The sequence below is a fragment of the Hylobates moloch genome, unplaced genomic scaffold (genome assembly GCF_009828535.3).
Source record: "Hylobates moloch isolate HMO894 unplaced genomic scaffold, HMol_V3 SCAFFOLD_12, whole genome shotgun sequence".
In the NCBI taxonomy this organism is placed as follows: Eukaryota; Metazoa; Chordata; class Mammalia; order Primates; family Hylobatidae; genus Hylobates; species Hylobates moloch.
Window position 1 is genome coordinate 81323556 of NW_026652287.1, and position 27596 is coordinate 81351151.

At 33.1% G+C, this 27596-nt stretch overlaps 1 protein-coding gene across 17 annotated transcripts in view; it reads right to left on the reverse strand.

Annotated features, from left to right (window-relative positions):
* The window catches only part of PPFIA2 (PTPRF interacting protein alpha 2), a 497171-nt gene that overhangs the window by 146190 nt on the left and 323385 nt on the right, over nucleotides 1-27596 (reverse strand). For 16 of the 17 annotated variants that reach the window (XM_058424785.1, XM_032170842.2, XM_058424778.1 and 13 more), the window contains one exon: nucleotides 3000-3116. In XM_058424785.1, the coding sequence (XP_058280768.1) occupies nucleotides 3000-3116 (117 nt within the window). Of the gene's footprint in view, nucleotides 1-2999; nucleotides 3117-6203; nucleotides 6892-27596 lie in introns of those variants that run through there. The other variant, XM_058424788.1, reaches the window with a different exon arrangement.

Genomic DNA, 27596 nt, shown 5'->3' on the forward strand with positions numbered 1-27596 from the left:
ACTGTCTCAAAAATATGTAAATAAAAATAAATAAACAAATGTGGCATAAATAAAACTTCTTATTACAACATTTTATTGGAACATCCTGAGAAATCAATCACAAGATTAATATAAATTGAAACACGTTTACATATTTTTAAATGTAGACTAAATATATATGACATATTGTACATATTTTAGGTTCACACCAAAGGATATGGGCATGATATTATACATGATAATAATATATAATTATTCTAAAGCATTTAGAAATCACTGTTTTTGAAATTCAAGGAAGCTGAAAAAAGGAAATGAATACCAGTAATCATAATGTTTAAAAACCTTTAGTTACACCAACACAAGAAGTGAATGACTTAGCATTGGCACACTATTTCTTTTCTCCACTGACTGAAATGCCTTCACTAAGAACTGGAAGTCAAAAAAAGTTAAAGACAATTGCTTTGGGTCACCAATGACTCAAAATCCTCCATATGTGCACTTATATCTGTGAAGATCAGTAGAGACAAATATCGATTATGCATGAATCCTCATCCTAATTCTGTAACCAGTTCATGAAAAATAATCTGTCATAAACTGTCTTACATTCTCTAATGTCTGCATATTCAAATATTTAGTGGTTATATTGTTACAGTAGGTAGTTAGGCAACCAATAGGTGATGGTCAGGTGGTTGTTAAACTCTCTCTGTAAAACAATTATTGGTTGCTGCCAGTACCAGGGAAGGCAGACTAATAAATAGAAAACATCTGAATCTGGTGATCAGCAGTTTCCAGATACGATCTCAGGAGTTGGGCAAGTGGACTCAAGCATGTGCACTGAGAAGCAAAATGGCAGCATTTAACTGGTATAGGAATAGAACATTCGTCTAGGAACACTCAACTGGTAAGGAAAAAATGCCTCCAGTGAGCATGTATACCACATGTATACGACAGTATACAGTGAGCAGGTATACGACAGTAAACATGCTGTGCATGCGGCCCCTCCCAAATGCTGACAGGCCACCGTGCATGCAGACAGCCCACCCCAAGGGAAGAATCAGGGGAGAAGTACCACAACTCCAGAAGCATGCCAGTGTATAAAACCCCAATTGAGAGGTCAAATTGCACACTTGAATCTCTCAAGTTGCCCATTTGGCCCTTTTCCAGCTGTGCTTTATCTCCTCTTGTTCCTGCTCTAAAATAATCCTGCCCTGAAACTCGCCTTGGTCTCTCCCTTTGCCTCATGCCTCACAGTCAATTTCTTTCTTCTGAGAAAGCAAGAATTGAGGTTGCTGCAGACCTGTATGGATTTGCTGCTGCTAACAATACCTTGATGAAACAATATTTGAAAAAAATAGATATGTATGAGCATTCCCTGCCCTCCACCTCCATAAGAAGAACGCTTTAAGTATGAAATAATCTGTTAGGGGATAAACAAAATCTGAAGTTGTTCATATCTGAGAAAGGTATATTTCTTCATTTCTGGACTAGATTAGCATAAATACAGCATTATTATAGAAAACAATAATTTGTAGCCTTCTATGAAAAAGACTAGATGACCATAAAATCAATTTTTATAACCAGCCAATTGTGATTCTATAATTCTCTGAGGAGAGGTATACTACTAATAACATAATTAAAATGAAAGAGCAATATCAAATTATATGTTGGTTTCCTAAACTGAGTGCTGAGTGAAAATGCCTTATTAAAGAGCTTGGTGATATATCTACTGAAGCAGTTATCAGTTTATTTAGTTGAAGGAAAGATAAATAATGTTATTCTAATCTCAGATACAGCTGATGAAATACGTCAAATTGTAGTTTATGTTTTATATTTAGTTTAAGATTTCTATAAAATACACGGATAAAGGCTAAATTCGTGGTCTTATATGAAGATCTGTTCATTTGTCAGCCACCAGAATTGAAGCTTCTTTCTGGAAATTCATCTGATTTACTTTATTTTGCTTTTCTACTTGAAGGAAGAAACATAAGAAGTCCCTCTATTTTTTCTAACCACATAAGTGAGGAAATGCTAAACTTAATTTATAGTAAGAATTCTAGTGCTATTTATTGTATTGTCCAGTCACTTGCTTCTTAATCGCTAGGTTTTAGAAACTCTTGACATTTTCAATTACAGCAATTTAGCCAGCTGATTCATGTGGTCTTCATTTAGGAGCTTAAGAATCCAAAGATATAACTTGTTACAGGCAAATGATTCTCCTGAGTTTCCAACACAGGATGTGTGAATGTCTCTATGTAATTTTCATCTGATTCTAGACCTACCAATAACTTATCTTCTTCCTCTTCTGTTGGAAAGAAGTGGTCCAGCATAGAAACCTTTTGTCTTTTGCTAGTGGAGCAACAGAGTGCTAGTTTCCTTGTGTGGGACTAAACTTCACCCAAAAGGAGAATCATTCCATTATAAAAAATGTAAAAGTCCTATGACTTCACATATCATTTTATGTTATCTCTCATTAGCAAGAGTACTGCTGAGGCCTCAAACAATGCAAGAAAAATACTAATCAAATAAAAGATTACCAACAATTTTTGCAGTCATAAACAACAAATAAGTTACCAATTGTACATTCTATCACTTACAATTCAAAAGTGTTGTTTTGCACTTAAAATAGTCCTGCCTATATGTATATATATATATATATACACATATATATATGCCATATATACACACACAATGTGTGTATATGTACTTTAAATTGTATTCTTTATACATATTATAAATTCAATTCTATATAATTGAAATACTTTTAAGAGAATCAATTAAGGGCAGGTAAAAAATTCAAATATGTGTATATGCATACACACAACATATACACATACGTATTATATTTCAGAGAATCAAAATAAGAACAAAAAATGAGAAAGGAAATCATCATAAACCTTGAACCTTTGACCAAAGAATCAACAACTACTAAAAAAAATGTTCATTATGTGGTTTTTATATTTCCTTCAAAATGATATAAGAAGTAAACATTTCCATGTAAGAGCATGTGGGGTGTGTCATACCTTTTCATGGACTTTCTGTCCAGGTTCCATCCCTTCAAGATGTTCTGACTCTGTGGATCCCTCGCTTGATGCCATTTTTCTTTGTATATGAACATTTTGTTCACGCAAGGCAACGATCTGCAAAATAAAAGCACTATGCCTTTAAAGTCTAAATAGAGGATAAAATATAAAAAGAAAATGAATTTACTTCAATGTGGTTAAGAACTAATGAACACTAACAAATAACCAGAAAGTGAACATTACATTTTACTGAATTATTATTCAAAATATATGTTTAAATGTAGGTCACCATTTTGAACAATATTTACAAAAATTCATAATATCTCTACTAAGAAGAGGTTAAAGCACTGTGAAATTTACCTGAGAAAATATTTTCTAGTTGGCAATGTATCTAAAATCAATGATATATTTGTATTCATGTGATGTTAATTCAGAAATTATTTTTTTTAAATTAATTTGTAGGATACAATAAAAACGTTTTTTTGGCCTGTATTTTTAAAGTATACAAGAAACATAAATTAAAAGATTGAAGGTTAAAGACTAATTATGAGCACAGCAATTTCGCCTACATTGATAGCCCATCTGCAATTTAATATAAGCAGATACATAGCTGAACTTAAAAAAAAATTTTTGTCATGCTGTCATGAGCATGTGTTAAATTTCCCTTATTATAATTTTAATGTCCATTATTTTACCAAATTTAGTTAATTTGCAAACACAAATTCAGAAAGCAGTTATTCTTGCAAACTTTCAGCTCAATTTTAATGACATAATTATTTCAATTAAAAAACAATTTCTTGGGTACTTATAGCATAAGTGATCCTAGTAATAGAGTGAAAAATAGTATTTCAGTCTTTTTAAAATGATGTTTTAAAATACATTTGCTAAATATATATATATCACTTTGAAAATATTTTACATTATATTAATGATGTAACTTATTTATTCCATGGCATATTTTATTGTATTATCAACTCAGATATTAGTCAATATTAGTTCTGGGAGAAATAAATGTACATAGTATTTAATGCACAATAACATCTGAATAATATTAAACTTACATGTGGAAATTACAAGACCAACATGTCACAAGACGAATAATCATTAACTGAAAAAAACATGATACCAAGTGGTTGGGTGTTTGCCCTGCTACCTGACACTATTTCAATGCCATATTACCACCATGTGTCCATGACATCAATTGATATAGCTATATGATCTCTGGTATTTGAGCATTTGGTATATCCTTCTCTAGGTATATGTTCTTCTCTCTCGTATAACTGTAAACAACAAATAATTGGCTCCCTCGCACTTAGTCTTGTCGATCTACAATCTATTATCCACGAAGCAGCCAGGTACACCTTTCAAACTTAAATTAGATTGTGTAAACCCGCAGCTTTCTAAAAAAACTAATGTTTGGCCCAGCGCAGCAGCTCACGCCTGTAATCCTGGCACTTTGGGAGGCCAAGGTGGCCAGATCACTTGAGGTCAGGAGTTCGTGACCAGCCTGGCCAACTGGTGAAACCTGTCTCTACTAAAAATATAAAAATTAGCCAGGCGTGGTGGTGGGCGCCTATAATCCCAGCCACTCAGGAGGCTGAGCCAGGAGAATCCCTTGAACCTGAGAGGCAGAGATCGCAGTGAGCCGAGATTGTGCCACTGCACTCCAGCCTGGGCGACAGTGCGAGACTCTGTCTTAAAATAAAATAAAATAAAATAAAATAAAATATAAAATAATTTAATTTAAAAAAACCTAATGTTTTCCCAGCTTATTTAGCCAAAATTTAAACTTCTTAACAAGGTCTATACTGTCCTACTTGAGCCCTTTGCTTCAGCAACACTAGCCTCCTTTCCATTCTCAAACATACCTGATTCTTTCTTACACAAAACTGAGGAATTTGATGATTTTCCTGTCTAAAACATTCTTCCTCTGCTATCACAGGGGACACAATCCCAGCTTTAAAAACAGCTGAAATACAACTCCTCAGAGTGAACGTGTCTTGTCATCAAACACTTTTTACAATATATCCCTATTTATTTTTGTGCATGTAGCACTCATTAAAGTTTATTATTCAATTTCTCCACTTCCTCATTTGCTTATTTATTTAGCTAGCACAAGTCCTAATAATATCTCCTGAGAAAATAATTTTCAAAAGAATCCTTCATTGAAAACAGCATTTTCATATGAAGTAGCACATCAAATTATTATGTGCAGGGTATTCACTAAAAATGTATTGAATTAAATAATACATGGCTATGGGAAAACAAAGAATCTAAACCTAATTAATTCAAAAAATAACAAAAGATAAAGATTTGGAGTGTACACAAAACTTCAGAAACATTCTTTTCACATTAGTCAACATGGAAATAGATTACATCAAAGGAATGGCAAGAAGAATAAAATAGCTCCTAGATATATCATTTTTATGTTACACTCTTAACATGTTGCTTTTTGCATAAATATTATGTTACAATTGATACATGAGATTTTATGAATTATAAATTTTAAAATATTCAAGTATCATTTGTTGACATTCCACTAAGAAAACACCTATGACTAACAGAAATGCTAATACAAAGTACCAGGCCATTTAAAAATTATATGCTTTGTTCTATTATTAATCTACTCAGAAGTGAAGGGAGACATTTAAAAAAATATTTAAAGAACAAATTTAAGTCTCAGCTTACAGATTAGCTTACATTTGTTTAATAAACAGATGACTTTCAAATATGTCCTGGTGCCTGAAATAAAGCAGGCCATCTATAAAAGTTTATTGAATGAATCAGTGAAAAGATGAATTAATGTCCCTATTAAAAAACAATCAAAAAATCAAATTCATTCAGAAAAAAAGTACGAATATAATTGAGCCACTGTGATTTTTAAAGTTCTAAACTTCAAGTTTGCTACGATGTATACATGACAATTAGTTCCAAAAATGACATAATTTTCAACCACTAACATGAAACTTTGTTTTGTAAAAATGAATCAAGTCTAAAAATGTTGGCTCTTGATACAGAAGAACAAATGTGAGATATTCTATATTCTCTACCACTGTAATATGCTATTTTCTCCAATAACAAATTATCCTGGGTAGTTATGAAACCAAAGCTTCAGCACCTGATTTAATTGTGGGTGTTAATAAGTGGATGATTTTTGACACTGGGGAAAGGGGGAAAGTTAGTAGTGCTCTCTTAAAAATTCACCTTTGGATGTTAAGCATTTTCTTCAATCTGTTTTAAAGAGTGAAGAGGTCACCAATAAATCACTGGAGCCTAAGGTAGTACAGACTTCATTAGGAATTCTCTTACCTGGTTTGAGAAGTGAACACAAGAGATGGTTAGGGAACCAGCTAGACAATAAATAGAATGAAAATAAGCTAATGGTTTCAAAATATTCCCTAGGCTCTCACTGAGAGGGAATGTTGTCAGAGGGAGGGCCCAAGCAATTTGCCTACAAGAAAACTAACGTAGGTCTGAATGCCTCACCACTAAACAACATGGCCTACTTGCTATGGTTTAAATGTTCCCTCCAAAACTTATGCTGAAATGTAATTGCCTTTGTAATGGTATTAAGAGGTGGGACCTTTAACAGGTTTTTAGGGCATGAGGGCTTTGCTCTCATAAACGGATTAAAGCTGTTATCTCTGGAGTGGTTTATCTATCATTGGAGTGGGTTCTGGATAAAAGGATGGAGTTTGCCCCTCATCCTCTCTCTGTATCATCTCACATGCTTTTATGTCGTCCATCCTTCTACTATGGGATAAGGCATCATAAAAACTCATGCCAGATGTCAGTGTCATGCCTTGGACTTCCCAGCCTCCAGAACTTTCAGAAATAAATTTATTTTCTTTAAAAATCATCCAGTCTGTGATATTCTGTTATAGCAACACAAAACAGACTAAGACACTACTCCAAATATGATTACATGTTGAGTAGGAGGAACCACTTATGTACAAGCCCTGTTGTTTACCCAGTTCTTATATAACTATACTGAAAAACCCACTATGTACAAGCACTGTGCTAAACTATTTTTATCTGCAAAGGGGGCATGATTCATATTTAACAAATGATCAGATTAAGATAAAGAAAGATTAATGAGGAGAACTACTGTGGTTTGAATATATGCCCTCCTCCAACCCCCAACATTTGTATGTTGAAACCTAGGGCCCAATGTGATACTTCTGAGAGGCAAGGTCTTTAGGAGACGATAAACGGAATTAGTACCAATATAAAAGGCCTCAAGGGTACTAGCTAATTAAGCCTTTTGCCAGCCACCTTCTGCCACGTGAGGACGCATTGTTCAGGGTGCCATAATGGAAGCAGAAGGCAGTCCTTCCAAATCTGCTGATGCCTTGATGTTTGACTTTCCTGTCTCCACAACTGTGATACATATATCTCTATCGTCCATAAATTATGCAGTCTCAGACATTTTGTCACAGCAGCACAGATGGACTAAGAAGTAAGAGTCAAATAAAACTTAACTCCGTATCCTTATACTTCCTAATTTGTAACATTGGCTCAAATGGCTCCACTTTTACATTTGCGGTATACTAAATCAGAAGTTAATAGCGGGCTGGGATAGGAAGCATAAACATTTTATTTCCAAGGGTTGATATCCTTGCTGGAATCCTTTGTATGTCATTAAGATTGGATGCTTCCCTGGACAGATTCATATGGAGGCAAAGTTTTGCATATATTTTCAGTGAGTTAGCAACCCACTGAAGGCTCATGGAACTCTGTTCAAGATAAATATTTCACAACTGTTTTTACCGTTCAATCACCATTTATCAAGTGTCTGTTGACATTTGCTTTTAGGTATCCCTTCACATTTCTTTTGATAATAGCATCCTATATTTTCACTGGAGACTTTTCCTTTCTTATTCTAATACCACAGAGACTGTCAATCAAGGAACCAAGAGCCCATGGCAAATGGGTGGGCACATGATGCAAGCCAGGGAAATCAGAATATTATTACTTTACATGTTTCTGGCTGAGCTATGGGAAACGATTCTATCTACTAAGGAAGGTAAGCTGGTAGAATATGAATGGGGTACTCTTTGCCATTAATTCCTATTCATGCAGAAAACACATGGAAGAGATAAGGCCCTAACAAATTGCTTCTGGTCCTGATTCTAGGCATCCTTAAATCATTCCTACCCTTGGCATTTTAGTAATATGAGCCAAGCCCGAAATTTCCCCTTTTGTGCCCAAACTCATTTGAAATGGTTTTCTGTCACTTGCAACTAAAAGTAACTTGCAAATGCAGCAGGAAACATGGAAGACAATACAGAGCATGCAATATCTAAGTGAGGATTTTGGAGAACGGCTAAGAATTTACCAGACAGACATGGCAGAAGACTTTTTTAGGTGTGTAGAAGATCACAGGCATTTTGTGTTTCTACTACTTTGTGTTCCTAGCACTGTAAGTTGTTTAATATTCCTGTGGCAAAAGGTACCTGGAAAAAATTGGAGGAATGATGGGACTAGCAAAGCTAATGTGCTTCAACTAAATCTCAGGCATCTGTGTGCTTTTTCTCTGGCTTATTGCTTTGTCTTGATCCTTATTTGTGTTTTCTGGTTGCTCATAAGCTTATAACAGCCTGACCCATCCCTTCTAGGCACTCTCAAACACATTATATTTTCAAGCCAGTCTTCTAGGTTTCATTCATATCCTTGTCTCTGTCAGGTTGATTTTGGCTCTGACAAGCTCTGCCCTACACAATAGACAACTGGTAGTCTTGGCGGTTGGGCCTCCAGTCTGCAAAATTCCTTAGCCCTCATTTTTTTTTTCTACCAGCTTGAACACTACTACGTCTTGCAACAGACCCTCTTCTAGCTCCTTGCCTGTGAACAACTGTTTTTCTTTGATATTCTGGAGAGATTCATTTATTTCAAAAATATTCATTCAGCACTGATGACATACCAGGTGTTAGGGAAACACAAAGATGGGAAAAGGCAGAAATCCTTCCTAATGGAAATTGTACTCTCATTGGGGAAAATAAGTTATAAACAAAAATAAGTAGAGCATATTTTTAAATGTTGATAACAGAAAAGGGAAAATCAAACCAAGTGAGGAATGCTGTGAGGTATAATTTGATTACAAATTAGGTGATTTCTGAGTATGGGTTTGAGGACAAGAGGGAACAGCAATGTGGATATCTGGGAGAATAACTTTCTAGAAAATGTAAATAATTATTGAAAACAAATATTGAGATTTATTACAATATTTCAGGGAGTTCTTTCAATGATATAAAATGTCCTCCTTAAAAGAGAGGTAAACAATCAGTGCAAGTTGATACCCTGGAAACTTAAGGAAACATGTTATCATGAAGAAAATGTGATTTGGGAGAAAATAACAAAGACTATTAAGTATTTTTTTATTCCAAAATTTTAGAATTTCTTGAGGGTTTAATAAATATTAATACATTTATTCAACAAATATTCATTTGATCACTGTTCTAAGTATCACAAAATACTGGGAAAAATGCAGACAGTTTCCTTCTCTTGTGGAGATTAAATTCACATTAAGGAGGCAAAAAAAAAAAAGGAAGCAGTAAGACTACAATAACAAAATAGCGATTATTTATTGAGCTCTTATAATGTGCCAGAAACTGTGCTAAGTACATTATATAAATTAGCTTCTTTTCATAAACTTTGCATCTCTATTATCCTTTCTTTCCAGGTTTGAGATTTCTTGGTATCAGACCCTGAGACTATTATATTTAATGGCAACAGCCACAATTTCTTTTGCACCAACCTAATAGTAATCAGGGACAAGTAGTTTGAAAGGTGATTCCTGGAAGTGAAACATACCTTAAATATGCTTGAAAAGCTGAGGATGAGTCCTGGCCCATGTAAATGTTGCTGGTTGTACTATCTTGTACAAGCTATTTAACCTCAAGTTCAGGTTCTTCTTATATCAAATGGAGGGCAAATAATATCTACTTTATATTGTATTTGTTTGTAAAATACTTAGTCAAATTTGATGTACATTAAACACTTGTTATATAATGACAATGACAATAATGAATTGACTTCCACTTGCCTCTTCAATTTTATCTTTTTATTCATATTGCGTGCTCTAGCTTACTGAAAGGCTTGCATCACACATATAAAAAGTGCCGTCGTGGCTGTGAGGTTTTATATTCACCTGGGAAACCTTTGCTCCTCTTTAACTGCCTCTTAGTCACTTAGTTTTTTAAGTCTTTCAGATGAATTAGGGGACAATATCTTCCCAAGGAGTTACAGAATTCCTTAGTAATCTTCAGTAACTCATGTCATGCAAGTGATTACTCTATCACAACTGGATGTTAGTTCTCTCACCAACCATTTTGACACAGTGCCTTGAGACTAGAAACTGCTTCTGATTCATTACTATTCTCAGTTCTTAGGACACTGACTGACAAACAGGAGGCATTCTAGAAATATTTGTAGAATGTCAAATGATGACAGGCTATATGAATGAAAAAAAAGCCTATGAGGAGTTGGAAAAATTGGACAGAAAGGTTCACAGGATGTATACATGGAGAAGAAAATTAGTTATCCACATAGAGGAACATAAGAACTTGAAGGTCTTTCAAATGTTCATATTATAGGCTTCAAGGTTAAAAAGGATTCTGGGTAGAGCTCATTGGGGAAATAAAGAAATAAAAGAATGGGAAATACTGCAATGGCATTGTAGGAAAGTCGCTGCTCTAGAATGAGGAGGCAGATAACATAGAAGGCATAAGCAACTGTAAAGGAGGGTAGCAGCAGGATCATGAAAGGGCAGTTTAATGAAAGTCATCGAGAGATGTTTTGTAAACTCAAAGTAATAGGCAATTTCACTGCGTCTTAAAATATAATATTAAAATGTATTTGCAAGTATACTGCAGCTTAGGTAATATGATTCACATGCATTGAAGCACTTTGTGTATTTGCTTTAGATTTAGAATGAATTGGTGTTTGCGGACAGAAAAATGGAATTCTAAGAGTATCTAAGAAACTAATTTCTGCCAACAGAATTCTCCAATAAAAAAGGAAAAGCAATGTAAATTGATTTAGTTTTCACTTCATTTTCCTTTATCTTTCTGAAATATTAATATACACGAAGAAATGGGAGTTGAGAAATTAAATTTCTAATTAAGAACTTCTAGCTATAATAATAGCTATGTCTTGAACATTTATTACATGCCCCATATGATATAAAGCAATTTACATACATTACCTCATTTAACCTTTCCAGTAACCTTGTAAATTTGGTATTTTTATTTTTATTTTACAAATGAGGCAACTAACACAGAAGAAATATGTAATATACTTGAAGTTATACAGAAAAAGGCACAACAGAGTGATTTCTGAGTCACGTCTGATTCCTTCAAAACGTTTTAAAAATATTATGCTGTAATGCCTTTTGGTAATCAGTGAAATGATTCATTGCATACACAATTTAAATATTTATCAAGGTCAGGACTACAAGTCTGTGGTCTGATTGCAGGGGACTTTTCCTGCCCTGCGTTGGCAAACAATTTAGAAGATGTCTTCAAAAACATTTAAAAGGTGTCTTAATATATTCCCCAAAATAAAAAAAAAGTCATGGTTTTTACCTTACTGATTATTTTCATTTATAACTCTTATATAGCATAAGCACTTGAACTTATCCTGAAAAAAATTTAACTACTTTTTAAAATAAACTACATCTACATAAAATCTTTCATGCTATTTCTACAGGGATTTTCATTCTCATGTTTTTAAATTAATATTTGTCTCTACTTATTTAACAGCTTCCAGATAGTGCCCACATCTAATTAACAAAGATTCTTTTCATCTATTTTTATCCCAAATTCAATTAACAATTCCAAGGGTGACACTGAAGTCTCACTATACCAACACATAATTTGCGTGTACACAGATACTTACTCTACTTCTAGCTGAATTCCATGCTTAGATTATAATGAAGTTGAAACACACACACAAACAACAAGAAAAAACTAGTAAAACAGTAGGAATTTACAATTTAAACTTCGGCCGGGCACGGTGGCTCACGCTTGTAATCCCAGCACTTTGGGAGGCCGAGGCGGGCGGATCACGAGGTCAGAAGATCGAGACCACGGTGAAACCCCGTTTCTACTAAAAATACAAAAAATTAGCCGGGCGTGGTGGCGGGCGCCTGTAGTCCCAGCTTCTCCGAGAGGCTGAGGCAGGAGAATGGCGTGAACCCGGGAGGCGGAGCTTGCAGTGAGCCGAGATTGCGCCACTGCACTCCAGCCTGGGCGACAGAGCGAGACTCCGTCTCAAAAAAAAAAAAGAAAAAATAAATAAATAAATAAAAATACAATTTAAACTTCAGCAACTTTCAGTCACAATAGTTTGCATTTGTGTTGCTATTTATTAATTTGGAAACCACAAAGGTTGAAACACTTATTTAAATAGAATTAAGAAATCCAAGCCAGTAACTATCTCCTTTTCTAGCTCTGTGTTTGGAAATAAGATTTATAAGCATCACTGAAGCATATTAAAACCAATGGAGAGCAACTTCATGTAGTCTGTGCAGTTTGATCAGCTTGCGTGTAACAGTCAATTTAAATGGCTTTCATTAACCATGGGCAGATTTTGAAAGCTTGTGAAACGGAACTGTTCCAGTGAATAATCAAATTGCTTTGAGGTGAGAATCAGAGGTTTGCATTGTGAGAATTTATCTTGGTTCAGGTAAAAAAAAAAAAAAAGTTTTGTAAGAATTTTTACTACATACAATACTTCCACTCAGTCAACTAATATTTATTGGATGAATAAGAATATTCTACATTTCTTTATTTTAAACTTCCCATCCCAAATTTTGCTGAATAGTACTCCCAATTCCTATACAGATCAATTACCTAAGTGCTAAAATTTAAATGCACATTACCAGTAAGTTTCTGGTGACCTTTTAACTGAAAATTCATCATATAAAAAGTACATAAAGTTGGCTATTTCCAAATTTTACATCTAAACTAGTCTTTCTTATATCTAAATACATATGGAATTCAAGCTCAGTTAGTTTCTAATGATTAAAATATCCTCTTTAAATTAATATTTAAAGGTTTTTTTAAAAGAAATCTTCCTAAAACAATAACTGGAATGCAAAACTGTTATTTTTAGTTTTAAGTTTAAAACAGAATGATTCCAATAGCAAAAAAAAAAAAAAAGAATCAAATGTATTCTTAGGTAGAATGTTTTGTTTTTTTGCAGGTGATGTTTACATTATCCATTTAACTTAGAATTATAATATTCAACAATAGTAATTTTGACAATAGCTATACTTTGTCATTGTTATTAACATGTAATTCTAATGAAAATTACAACTTTGTGCTAACATCTCTTTTCTTTTTGTCTAATCAGTATTTCAGTCTATACATTTTCTGATGCTTGATAATGCATCATTTATTTTGACCATCTATGTAGTTCCCTAATAATTAAAATGATAATAAAATAAAATACTAGCATCTTCATTAGAGGCATGTAAACCGCTACAGAATATACAAAACAACTTATATTGGTCAGAAGAATTAGTGGACATTGTTAAGGCACAAGACTGCTATTTTGCTAGGTTAGCAACTAAGAGTGGCATAATACGGAAGAATAGTAAGAAAAATAGCCAAAGAAGTTGTTAATACAGGAAAGTGAAGGAATTTGTCTAGAGAATGAAAGTGAACACCAATTTCTAAACAGTTTTTCAAAAGTGTTAGTGGTAGGAAAACACATTCTTAACCACTTGCATGTATCGCTGCATGAAAGCAAGACTCAATTTAGAATACATATAAGCAAATAAATAAATAAGGAAGGGTAGAGAGTATTCATTAAGGTAAACAACACTGAGAAGTGCACTGCCAAAGATAAAGAAACTGTAATAATTCAGTGTTGAGTGCTGACAGTATTGGCAGTAATTGCGTTAAAAGCTTTGAATTTCATAAAGAAAATATGGCGAAATCTCCATCACCAAGGAAGATGCTATTGCTAATAACTTCTCACCTCCTTGAACAAGACAGAAAAATCCTATTCAAAAAGGGAAATAGGTGTCTCGCAGTGAAAACAGCAAACAGAACTTACTGAAGGTATTGATTATTATAAAGTACTTCTTTGTACAGAATGGAGGCTGTCTTGATTCATACTCGTTCCTCACAATCACTGCCACAGAGCTCTTTGCCCTCTAAAGTCAGAGGTATCAAAATCTGCTAACTTGGTTTAGCTTCAGCTAAGGGCATAAATGACAACTGACTGCAGTAATTAATTATCTCCCCAACTACAATAAAAAGGGAAAGCAACATTAAAGATACTGAGTTAGGCTGAGAAGAGAGTGAATGCAAACTAAATAATCCAATGTGTGCGTACATGATCATTTTACAAAGCAGGAAACATGCTCTGTGAATGAGAGTATTTATTTTCAAAAGTCTCAATAAATATTCATTTTTAAATAAAATGAAATGTTAACATATGACTAAAAGTTTATATTTCATTTACTTTATGTATGCTAAGAAATATAAAAATACTTTGAGCAAACACTGTTAATAGTGTTTAATTTAAAAAGATAAATCTACACTATTCTAATCATGTCTTTGTCTTCTGTTTATTCAAGTGTATTCCATTTGCTTTCAGGAATATTTGAATGTTTTAGAACTAACATTCTGCTTTAATAATCCAAACACACTATAATTCCATCAATTTGAGTCTTTTAAAATGTTACACTGAAATGAATATCTCTGAAGATGGACTTATTGATTTCTATATTCTTCTTCTAGCATCATGAAATTTGACCTCTTCAGCCATGCATGGTTAACACTTGTAAGTACACATGTGCTTTTTTTGGTTTTTCTCCAATCATGGCAAAAGTGTCAAAATTATAGGCTGTGTTCTACATCTATTATTTTAGTTCTATTATGGCAAAGAAGAGAGTTTTAAGGAAAAGAAAAGCGTTTCAAAGTGTTTGAAAAATGCTTGAAAAAATGTAGAAGGCAGAAACAATATTCATTAGTCAATCTTGCATATAACAAAGCAAGCCAGGGCAATAAAAAGGATTTATTCATTTAGTTACTTTCTTAGAAATAACAAAAGCATACTAAACTCATTGTTCTGGCCAATTCCTTTTAAAGTAATCCATCTACTTGAGTTCTAATGGTAATTATCATGTTACATTTATCTGTACCCACTTCCATTTTATTTTTATGTGATTTTTGAAGGTGCACATATCAAAACATGTCAGTATGAGAAGGAAGCAGAACTTATGTGGTCTTTACACCCTTAGTATTATGAATAAAGAAAATGAGGTTTACAGAGAATCAGTGATAATTCTATTCCCGTCTCCAATAAATTGCCATCTAGTCAGTCTCACTGTAGACAGGACACTCTGCCTCCTTAAATCTCAGTTCAATTATCTTTAAAGGAGATAGATAGTATCATATCTAAAAAGACCACAATGACATTACCAAAATCAATAATAAGCATATTTACTGAAAGACTCTTTATGCCAACCACAGTTTTATGTTGTTTGCATGTATTAATTCTTTTAAACCTCACAACATCATTGTAAGTTATTATTATGGTTGAGCTAATTAAGGCAAAAAGAAAAAGGAAATTGCCTGTGGTTACAAAGCTAGTGAATAGCAGGATGACTTGGGGGAAAGTAAGTTTCACCGGGTGGGCGTTATAGCTCCTCTTTGGAGTAGGTTTGCTTCTTTCCTTTCTTGTCTTCGGCCTTCTATTTCCAGAGTAGAATATATTTACTGCAACCAAGTAAATATTCTATTTAGAATAAAGGTTTTTTTTTACTTACCACTTTTCCTTACTTGCCAACGCTAATTTCTAACCACTCAAAGCTATCCACTTTCCATAGAATATGTCATACTTTTATTGCTCCTTATTTCTGTTTTTGTCAGACCTGCAAGCTAAAAATTGTTTTGACATTTTTGAATGGTTGAAAAACATTAAAAGAGAATAATATTGTGTAAATTATAAGAAATCCACTTTTCAGTGTCCATGAATAAATTTTAATTGGAAAATGGCCAAACTCATTTGTTTACATATTGTCTATGATTGTTTTCACTCCACAATGGTAGAGTAGTTGTGACAGAGACCATCTGGCTCATAAAGCCAAAAATATTTACAAGCTGGACTTTTACAGAAGTTTGCTGATACCTGGTCTAGTGGTTCTTGTCTATCTCTTTAAGGAAAAAAAAAACTGTTCAAATGGATACAGTTAAAGTTAGAACTATAAAATTCCTGATTTTTAGGTTTATACATTGTTTCTAATTTCTTTCACAGAAGTACAAAGAAAAAAATTACCCCTGAAAATGAAATTATTTGATAGTGATAATGTGTTTTTCACATGCTATTTTGTCTACTTATATCTAAATAGTAGAGATTCAGATAATATAATGATGTTGGTTAATATTAAAATGGAAACAGTTGAGAGAACCCAGAAAAAAAAAAAGTTTAAAATTAAATGTCAATTGCATTTGCAATATTCTCCTTCTATAGGGGTGAAATTTATTTCATCAAATTTATCAGTACATAAAAACAGTTTTTAAATTACATATTTCTAATATAAGACCTTTAAGGAAAGCAGTTTCTTCTTTGGTTACTGATATGCCCTTGACATCCAAAACATTGCTTGGTATCCACCAAGTAGACAGTATAAAGTACTGATTAAGATCATGAATTGTGCGGTAGAATTCTGGTTCTACCACTTACTGACACTATAAAATTAAACCAGTTGCTCAACTACGCTCTGCCTCAATTTTCCTATCTATAAAGTAATGATGTTTGCAACATCAGTCTGAAATGTTATTCATCTAAAAAGGAAATCAGTTAAAATATATAAAGTACTTACAAGAGAACCTCACATGTTGTAGGGAATCTGTGTTATTATTGTTGTTTTTATAAATATTTATTGAATGAATGTTCTTAAAATTAACATAAAGTCTCATGATATTGCCCTTGTATACATGTTTTGATTTAATCATTTTTCATGGTATTCATTTTTTCTGTTTTTTTATTGTAATAAAAATTTTAACTTTTCTAAAATGGAATCTGTTTTTCTTTTGCTATGCCTTGTATTGTTTGAAAGATGTCAGTGTATTATTTCAATACAAATGATATTTCATTCCCTAGTTATAATTTCACTTTTTATATTTAACTCATTTTTCACCTTATTTATGTTGGATATTCAAGTTTGAGAGGGAATAAAGAGTATATACATGGCTTCTGGATACAAATTAGCTTTAAAAATGAAATGGTTTGGCCATGTGCATTTGCATCCAAATCCAAATCCATAGCTATGCCGCATGAACCTGCATTCCAGACCTAGTACCACCACTGTTCGATGTATGTTCACAGTTCAGACACAGGTACCAAGAAGGATCCCCTCTACCACAACTTCTCCTGTGGGTGAAAAGGAAAGCAAGAGGACTTCAAAAGCTTTCATGACTGGGGACCCTGCAAGCTGCTGCTGCCTTTGCAGACACTCTCAGCCTTGTCTACTAAAAAAGCTGTAGTCTTCACCAGCGCTGACCTCAGCTGATGGAACTACCTGGAGTCTAATTGCTGCCCGCTCCTGGAGCTGGAACAGCTACTGTGTGCTTCAGAGAAGAAGCTACCATACCCCACCCAGTTGGTGGCTTCATACCTTCCCATAGGTGAGGTCTTTCCTTACTGAAGCCAGTACATAAAGTTTAAAGACGTGACAACTCCTTCGAATGTGCAGACATCAATGCATGTCTATGAGAATATGAAAAATCAAGAAAATGCCACAAAAGGAACACAATAATTTTCTAGTAATTGACCACAAAGAGGTGGAGAATAATAAGTTGCCTGACAGGGAATTCAAAATAATTATTTTAAAGAAGCTCAGCAAGCTACCAGCAAACACAGACACACAACTTGACAATAATCAGCAGAACAATATATGAAAAAAATAAAAGTTCAATAAAGAGGTAAAAATCATAAAACAGAGCCTAACAGAAGTTCTGGAGCTGAAGAATAAAATGAAAACTGCAATAGAGTGCTTCAATAGTAGACTTGATCAAACAGAAGAAAGAATCTAAAAATTCAAGGACAGGTCTTTTGATCTTAGTCAGAGGAGAGAAAAATGAAAAAAAAGTGAAGAAAGCCTATCATATCTATTGGACACCATCAAGTGGGCCAGTTTATGCATTATGGGAGTCCCAAAAAGAGAAAAAGAAAGGAATAAATTGATAGAACACATATTTAGAGAAATAACAGCTGAAAAATTCCCAAATCTCAGGAGAGAAATGGCATGCAAATTCATGAAGCTCAAAAGTTCCCAAATAAGATCAACCCAAAAACACTACACTGAGACAAATTATAATCAAATTATCAAAAGTCACGGACAAAGAGATTAGAAAGCCACAAGCAAAAAGCAACTCATTATGTGAAAGATAATCTCTGTAAGACTGTTAGTAGATTTCTCAGCAGAAACATTGCAGGCCAAGAGAGAGTGGGACCATATATTCAAAGTACTGAAAGAAAATAACTGTCTACCAAGAACAATATATCCAAAAAATTATTCTTTAAAAGTGAAGAAGGGATAAAGTCTTTCCAATACAAATGAAATTGAAGGAGTTTTTCAACAATAGACCTGCCTTAAAAGAACTGCATAAGCAAGTTCTTCAAATTTTAACAAAAACATGCTGAATAGCAACATGAAAGCATATAAGAGTATAAATCTCACCGGTTAAAGTAAACATATAGAAAAATGGAGGTTAAAGCAACATTATAATTGTATTGTATAAATTACTTTTAGTCCTAATGTAAAGGTTAGAGATACAAAATTGTTAATGGATACACAATATAAAAAGAAACTCTGGCTACAAGAACACAAATTGGGTGGAGTAAAAGGGGGAGTAAAAGTGTGGAGGTTTTGTATTCAATTGAAGTTAAGTTGCTATTAACTTAAAAAAGACTGTGGTAACTACAAGATATTTTATGAAAGCTTTGAGCTAACCACAAATAAGATACCCATAATATACACAAAATATACAAGAAGAAAAAAATCAAAGCAAATAACTACAAAAAACCATCTAATTAAAAAGTAGACAGTAAGAGAGCAGAGAGAGAAAAAATCAATGGCAAAATATATAGAAAGCAATTAACAAAATGAAATTAGTAATTCCTCACCTGTCAATAATTACTTTAAATATACATGAATTAAAATCACCAATCAAAAGGCATAGCATAGCTGAATGGATTTAGAGGAAAAAAATAATAAAACAAGATCCAGTGGTTTATTTTTCATAAGAGACTCATTTTACATATAAAGACACACATAGTTTGAAAATGAGGAGCTGAAGAAAGTTATGTCATGCAAATGGTAACCAAAAGAAAGCTGGGGTAGTTATGCTTATATCATGAAAAGTTATGCCATGCAAACTGTAATCAAAAGAAAGCTGGGGATGGCTATGCTTATATCAGACAAAATAGACTTTAAGTCTAGAACTGTCTCTAGAGGCAAGAAAGTGATTATATAAACAGGTATATATATATATATATGTGTATGTGTGTATGTGTGTGTGTATATATGTGTATATGTATGTGTAAATATGTGTGTGTATGTGTATATATATGTCATTTTCATGAGATCTCAGATGAAAATGAGAAACAAGGTATCGGAAACTAAAGTAAATGCCATCCTGTTACACTTCCGCAGACTAGTAGAATTGTGTCTATATTACTGGACTTTATGGAATGAAGAACTTAAGACTGAGGAACTATGATATCTGGTGAAAGAAATATCTAAGCAGCAAAGCATTCACCCTGCTGTATGACTACTTTTAACTGCTTACAGTGAAGTGTGACAGAAAAGGATTGTCTTAAGGGGCAGAATTTATAATTAAAAGGAAAGCAGAGTGAAAAACCTTGGAAAATTCACAGCGTAGGAAAGTAAAACGTAAAAAAATGTGGCCAAGCAACCACTTGCTAAAGAAATTACTACAGATGGAAGGGAGTCAGGGGCTACTCATTAAGATAGACAAGTCACTTCTTACATGGATGGCAGCAGGCAAAGAGAGAGCTGATACAGGAGCTCTTATAATAACCCTCAGATCTCATGAGACTTATTCACTATCATGAGAACAGCACAGGAAAGACCTACCCCCATGATACAATTACCTCCCATTGGGTCCCTCCCACAAAATGTAGGAATTCAAGATAAGATTTGGGTGGGGACACAGCCAAACCATATCACCACTCATTAGGCTCTACCTCCCAACACTGTTGCACTGAGATTAAGTTTCAAACCTATGAACTTTTGGGAGATGTATTCAAGCCATAGCTTTCTGCCCCTGGTTCCCAAAATTAATAAATTTAATAAAATCAGACATGAAAGAGGAGACATTACAATGAATAACTAAAAAATATAAAGGATCATAAGAGACTACTATGAACATTTATACCCCAGCAAACTGCAGAACCTAGAAGGAATGGATAAATTCCAATAAACATACAATCTGCCAATACTGAATCAAAAAGAAATAGATAATCTGAACAGAAAAATAAAAAATAAGGGGATTGAATCAGTAATAAACCAACCCAAATATGTCCATGAACCAATGCCTTAACAGATGAATTCTACTAGACATTGAAAGAAGAATTGATACCAATTCATCTTAAGCTCTTCCAAAAAATAGAAGAAGCAGTAACACTTAAAAGGTCAGGATCCCCTAATTCCAAAATCAAAGATGCTACAAGAGAATAAAATTACAGGCCAATATTTCTGATGAACAAACATGCAAAAATCCTCAATATAATACTAGCAAACCCAATGCAAAAGAACATTAAATAGATCACATACCATGACCAAGACAGATTTATCTCTGGAATGCAAGGATAGTTTAACATACACAAATCAATCAATATGATACAACACATTAGCAAAATTTTTTAGAAACAGAATTATCTCAACAGATGCAGAAAAGGCAATTGAAAAAGTTCAACATCTATTTATGAAAAATATTCTCAACAAAATTAGTATAGAATAAAATTACCTCAGCACAATAAAGATCATGCGTGAACAGTACATAGCTAACATCTTAATCCATGGAGAAAAACTGAAAGCTTTCCTTCTAAGATCCAGCACAAGAAAAGGATGCCCACTTTTACTACTTCTTTTTGACATAGTACTAAAGTCCTAGCCATAGAAATTAGACAGGGAAAGAAAATAAAAAGCAAACAACTGGAAAGGAAGAAGTAAAATAATCTGTATGCAAATGACATGACCACAGACATGAAAAACTGTAAAGGCTCACTGTTATAACTAATATCTGTTTTAACTAATAAACAAAACAGTAAAGTTGCAGAATACAAAATCAGCATTGAAAAATTAGTTGCATTTCCACACACAAACAACAATATAAAAAGGAAATTAAGAAAACAACCCCCTTAATAATAGCAATGAAAAGAATCACATACTTAGCAATAAACTTAATCAAAGTGGTAAAAAACTTTAAAATATATTTTAATATCTGTGCATTCTAGGAAAACCCCATACTCAACAATCTTTAATTTTCATAACATTATTAAATGTTTTACATTATTATTTAATAAGGAAACTTCAGAATTATTTTATTTAAATCTCAAAACCATTATATTAGAATTTTGATTGAATTACACCTATAAAATACCTTGGGAAAAATAGATTTCTTTACAATATCTAGCTACAGACACAAAAATGTAACTGTTGTTTCTATGTATTTAGGACTTTTTGTATTTCCTAAAACAATGGGATTTGCTATTTTAGCTAAAAATTTCTAAACGTAATTCAGTGTTTATGTATAAAATACATCTATATATCTATCTTTATAGTTATTTAAATGAAATATGCTTTTCGCTAATGCTTTCTATTTATTGCTGGTGTGGGAATACTACTGATATTTACATATACTTTTTATATTACTTTATTAAGTTCATTAATAAATTCCAAACATTCTTCATGTTTTGTGTGATCTAGAGTCTACTTTTTGCACATTAATATTCATTTTCCCATTCTTTAGCAATAGAACTTTTGTATATGGCCATGAAAACAGAGATTGCATGTCCTGGTCTCTTTTACAGCTTGGAGTGATGTGAGACCAAGTTTTGTTCAATGGCATATAAGTAAGAGTCATGTGTGCTACTGCCTGATCTTGCCCCTAAAAGTTTTCTTTATATATTTTTTAGCTCCCTATACCTGCTAGTGCCATCTGTGACAGGCACTTTAACCCAGACAGTGTATTTATATGTCCCTCAGCCCACTTGTTCTGGATACAACAGACATATCAGTGCAGGTGCAAATCCATCTAATTCCATGGATAGATAAAAAAGTATGCTTCTTGGAATAAGTGTTGATTAACCGAAACCCGGAGAAAAGATTTTAAAAGGAGAGATTAGAAGAAGTGAATACATCCAAGAAAAGGGAAATGGCTCAGGCATTTACTAATTATGTGATTCAGTTGAATTACTTTAAGCTTTAGAACCGTATTTTCTGCATCTTTAAAGTGGTGATAGTACTCCCTGCTTTAAAGGTGATTAGATAATCGCAAGATCTCAATACATTTTCACTGTTAATAACAGCAGTAACCTCATAATGTGGGGATCCATAAACTTGAAGGTAAGGAAAGGTAAGTAAGTGGTTGGAGCTTCCTGAGAATGATAAAACAGCACTTAAATAAATATACTTGACCCAGTCTCATGCCTCAAAAACCCTAGTTGTGTTTCCTAAACTTGCTAATGACAGTATTTTATTTATTTTCTTATTCTTTTTTTTTTTTTTTTTTTTGAGATGAAGCCTCACTCTGTCACCCAGGCTGGAGTGCAGTGGCGCAATCTCGGCTCACTGCAACCTCCACCTCCCAGGTTCAAGTGATTCTCCTGCCTCAGCCTCCTGAGTATCAGGGACTACAGGCCTGTGCCACCATGCCCAGCTAAATTTTTGTATTTTTATTTATTTTTTTTTAGTAGAGAGGGGGTTTCACTATGTTAGCCAGGATGGTCTCAAAGGTCTCGAAATCCTGACCTCATGATCAGCCAACCTTGGCCTCCCAAAGTGCTGGGATTACAGGCGTGAGCCACTGCACCCAGCCCCTACAGTATTATTTAATTGTTTTGTAATTTTCTTTTAAAAGACTCTCTCTGCACTGGCTTTACAAAACTTCCACAGTACATTTTCTGATTCTACTGTAAGTTATTTTCTTCCTTATCTCCCAATGACACTGTTTTCTACATGAAAAATAACATTTTGGCTTTATCAACATGTTATTAATCCATAATATGAGAGATCATCAGCACTACTTGTAAAAATATTCAATTAAAAAAATTAAGATGATTTATAGTTGTGTGGTAAAGAATTTGACGTTACCTAAAGGAGGTCAGGCTTTTGCCCTCAGCCTTAAGGAGATAATCTTGTCATACCCAATAGAAGTGTTATTTTAAGGTGAGGCTGACTACATCTGATAATCCAGCTTGAGGGACAGTTATGCCAGTTTGACCAACTAGATGATTTAGGGAGCTTTCTCTCCCAACTTCAAAGCTGTGATTAATCAAACAGGTACTTTATCAATCATGCTTATGTAATGAAGCCCTGATTGAAACTTCAGACATCAAAGATTGATTGAGGTTCCTTGGTTGGTAATACTCTGTCATGTGTCAATTCTAGAAGTATAATATGTCCTGAGGATAACAGAAACTCTGTGTTTGGAATCATCCTGGACTCTGCACTTTGTTTCTCTTGCTTTGGCTGATTTTGATCTGTAACCTTTACCTATAATAAACCATAACTGTAATATAATAGATTTCAGTGAGTTCTGTGAGGCTTTTTAGTGACTTACTGAATCTAAAGGTGGATCTGAGAATTTCCTGAACTTGCAGTTGGTATCAGAAGTGAAGGCGATCCTATGGAGGACTGTGCCCTCAGATGTTGCAGTTTGGCTAAACTCGGGTAATAGTATATGGTAAACACCAACTGATCAAATTATATTTGTTTTTTGCTAGCAAGTTTTTTAAAAGTAAAATCATTAGCAGTCAATTATCAATTAAAAAATTAAGGCAATTAATGTACATCTTTTTCATCCATCTGATTTATTTATTTATTTAGTGTTCCAAGAGTTCAGTTATTTGGAACTTCCGCAATTTTCAACACTTGAGAGCTACTGCACTTTCTTGTTAAAAATGACATGGGAACAAATAAGTGCTGCAGAAATCCTTTCATCTTGTTTAATATGACCTGAGGTGTCGCATTTTCTATATTTAAAACATAGTGGCCACTGTAATGTTCTCATGCTATTTATTACTATTATACTGAAGTCTATACTGCAATATAATAATCAAATTTATCTTAAAAACTGTAAATATCTGGATGCTTTAATTAGTTAAATGTTAAATTTTATCAGTAGCTTAATTTGATTAATCGATTTAATGCATGCTTTATTAATTTACACATTTTATGTCTCTTTCAGTGTAATGGAATTATACATTTTGAGATAATTCATGTAGATATAATACATATGAAGATATGATGAATTCAAATTACTGAAAGATGAGGAAACTATACCAGTTTCATACAGGAGGAAATATGGTTGGGAGAAAGGCCAGGTGACATAGTAGCTACACCCAAATTGAAAGTCAGACATCTTGGATTTGGATTCCTGTCGACTAGTGATAACACTCAGAACAATTCACTTAGCTTCTATATGACTCAATTTCTTAACTTTCAAAATGCTTGTAATAATTATCCTTTTCTCATACGTTAATTATGATAACTAAAAAATGTGTGTGGGTTTGGGGTATGGTTATAGTACTTAGTGTAGTACCAAGCACACAGTAATCTCCTTTAAAATTGCAGATGCTATTATTTTTATCAAACGTGAATAAGTGAATTGCAATATCATTTATAAAATGCATATAGTGCTACAGAATTATTCTATTAACAAATAAGGTATTTGTTTATTCAACAGAAGAAGATTTCAAAATACAAAAAAAAAGGAGATTTAGTCATGGATATAATATAAAATACAAAGTACTACTATCATTTCATTATTTATCACAGTCAAAGTATCAACAGAAAAGTATTTTCATTTGCTCAACTAATAACTAATGTTGACTTTTGAGTCTAATAATAGCAATACAACTTCAGTATGTCAAGTTTACAAAGTGCTTCCCTGAATATTGTCTCATCCAAATATCAGGACTTCTTTGAAAGACAGGTCCGAAATTTACTAATACATTCTATTTCACAGATGAAAAAGAATGAGGCACAGAGAAGTTGAATTAATTGCCAGGTGTTACGGAATTAGTAAATGATAGATCTATAACTCAATCTTGAATCTTCTGACTTAAGGTTAATATATTTTTTTAACTTTTTATCTTGCCTCTCACTAAAGTTCAATATTTCATCTAAATTTCTAAGCAATAAGTAATCTTTCTCATAATGTTAGCTTAAAAATAATAAGGATGGGTAAAATAAAATAGATCAATTTATGATGCTTATGATCAAAGTATTAATATCAAACATGATCTTGCTATTAATAGAGGAAAAAAGCATTCAAAATCTCCACATGCAAAAATAAAACAACTATGTCTGCTACCACAAATGAAAAAAAAAACCTTATGCTTTCGTCAAAGAAAATATTCTAATCAAAATAGGAGAGTCTGGAAAGATTTGCAAACAAACTTCAAATGTCTTATACACAATAGCTGACACTTTTAACTTCTATTTTAGGTAATTGCTTCACACAAGACTTTGAACTAGTAAAAATAGTGGAAGTAGCAAACAGCAATTTTGTTACTTCTCTTCCTTGTTGGATTTTAACATGTATTGTTCTAAGACACCTTGATTTTTTTTTTTTTTTTTTTGTCTGGGAAAGATTCTCTATTATAACGTACAATCATCAACAGCAAAAGATACATTTTCTATTGATGATAATAACTTGGATAATTTACAGTTTCTTCATTTATCTTTATAATACAATATCATCATAAAGGATAATCAAGAGGTATAATAAGAAATCATAGGTCTTTTTAAATTACTACTGGTTTAACAATACTGAAACTTCTAGTTTACCTATCTAAAATTAATAAAAAAATCCGTTGTTCAACCATCATTCAACTTTTCCAGGAAATTAAAATCTATACAATTTTCTTACCAAAAATGATACATTTCCAACAGGAATAATACTTTCCCAATAAGTGGGTCTTTTGGAAACTCACAACTGTTGGCAGGCAAGCTAAAAACATAGCATCAGAGAGTTTTGCATTATCTTTAAGGAACACAAGTTCAGAGCTCCAAGGGTGTCACTGTCCTACGCAATCACTGTTGTCATTAAACGCATACTGTCATCTGGTAAGTTTAGTCATGGCGACTTGTTTCAATTGTTAATAAAACAAACACAAAAAAAACTGTTTTATCTGACTTTCTGTTCGAATGTTAACTGAAAATTGGTCATGGAATTTACTAATATGATTCCTAATGTTTAAAATAAGCTAATCAGTGGAATTAGAATATGTAGCATGCATAAACAAGAGGAAAATTAGAAAGTCATTATGAGAGTAATCATTTTTATAAAGCAGTGATAGACATACAAAATTAAATCTGCTTTAATATCACAGAACTGATAGAATTTAAAAATACAAGAGTGAATAATTTGCAAAGGCCCCTCAAAAGAAATGATTCTTATTTTTAGGATTCTGAAATAATTTAACTTAAGAGCTTTTGCAGTGGTCTCTTTTTCTACATCTGGAGCTTTCTACTCACAGATATGGCAGTTTTAATTTGAAGAGAAAACTGACTTAGTCATTTGATTAATTTTTCAAATAAATGATCCTATAACTTCAGATGAGTATTTCTACTACTTCCCTCTAGGCAAATTCCTTAATATTGTTCAGCAAATCTCCTACTTTCTCCATGTTTTTCTGCATAATTATCAGCTATTTAAGTTTCTTTTAAACTATTCAAATATAGCTGAACTACTCATGGATTTCTGAAGTTCCCTAATTTTTACCCATGTCAAATTTTAGGGAAAAGTTATAACACTGATTTTATTCTAAGTGGCCAAAGCAATCAAAGACAACTTTAGCTCAAAATTTGTATCTCTTCCTTTGGAATTATGATGAATAAAATAACCTTATAGATTTAAATAAGGAAATACCATTGGAGAATCCATGTTGTTTCAGTTGGTAAGAGCTGTGAAATTCTGGCTTTTATTTAATTTGCTGGGGTAACTTAATGAGAACCTCATCTGGGTATACCATCCTATACTAAAATTTCTTTGCTTAGTCTTATTGGTTCCTTGCTATGTTCTATATTGTCTCGTTTACAGTCTCCTTAGTTCCTAAAAAATAACTCTGTTCTCACTTTCCTTAGCAGATAACCCATTTCCTTGAGAAGAATCCCTGATAAAAAAAGAAATCCTCTCCAAATCAATATCTTCATTCATCACGACACTACATGTTCTATTTTCCTTCCTCCATTTCTCAGAGGAAGGAGTTCTATCACTCGCCATTGATCTTAAAATTATAGTTATCCTCCACTGTGCTGCCATCCATAATTTCATGTCCTTCATTTGTGGCTTTGTTTTCAATGGCTATAAGCATTTACAATTC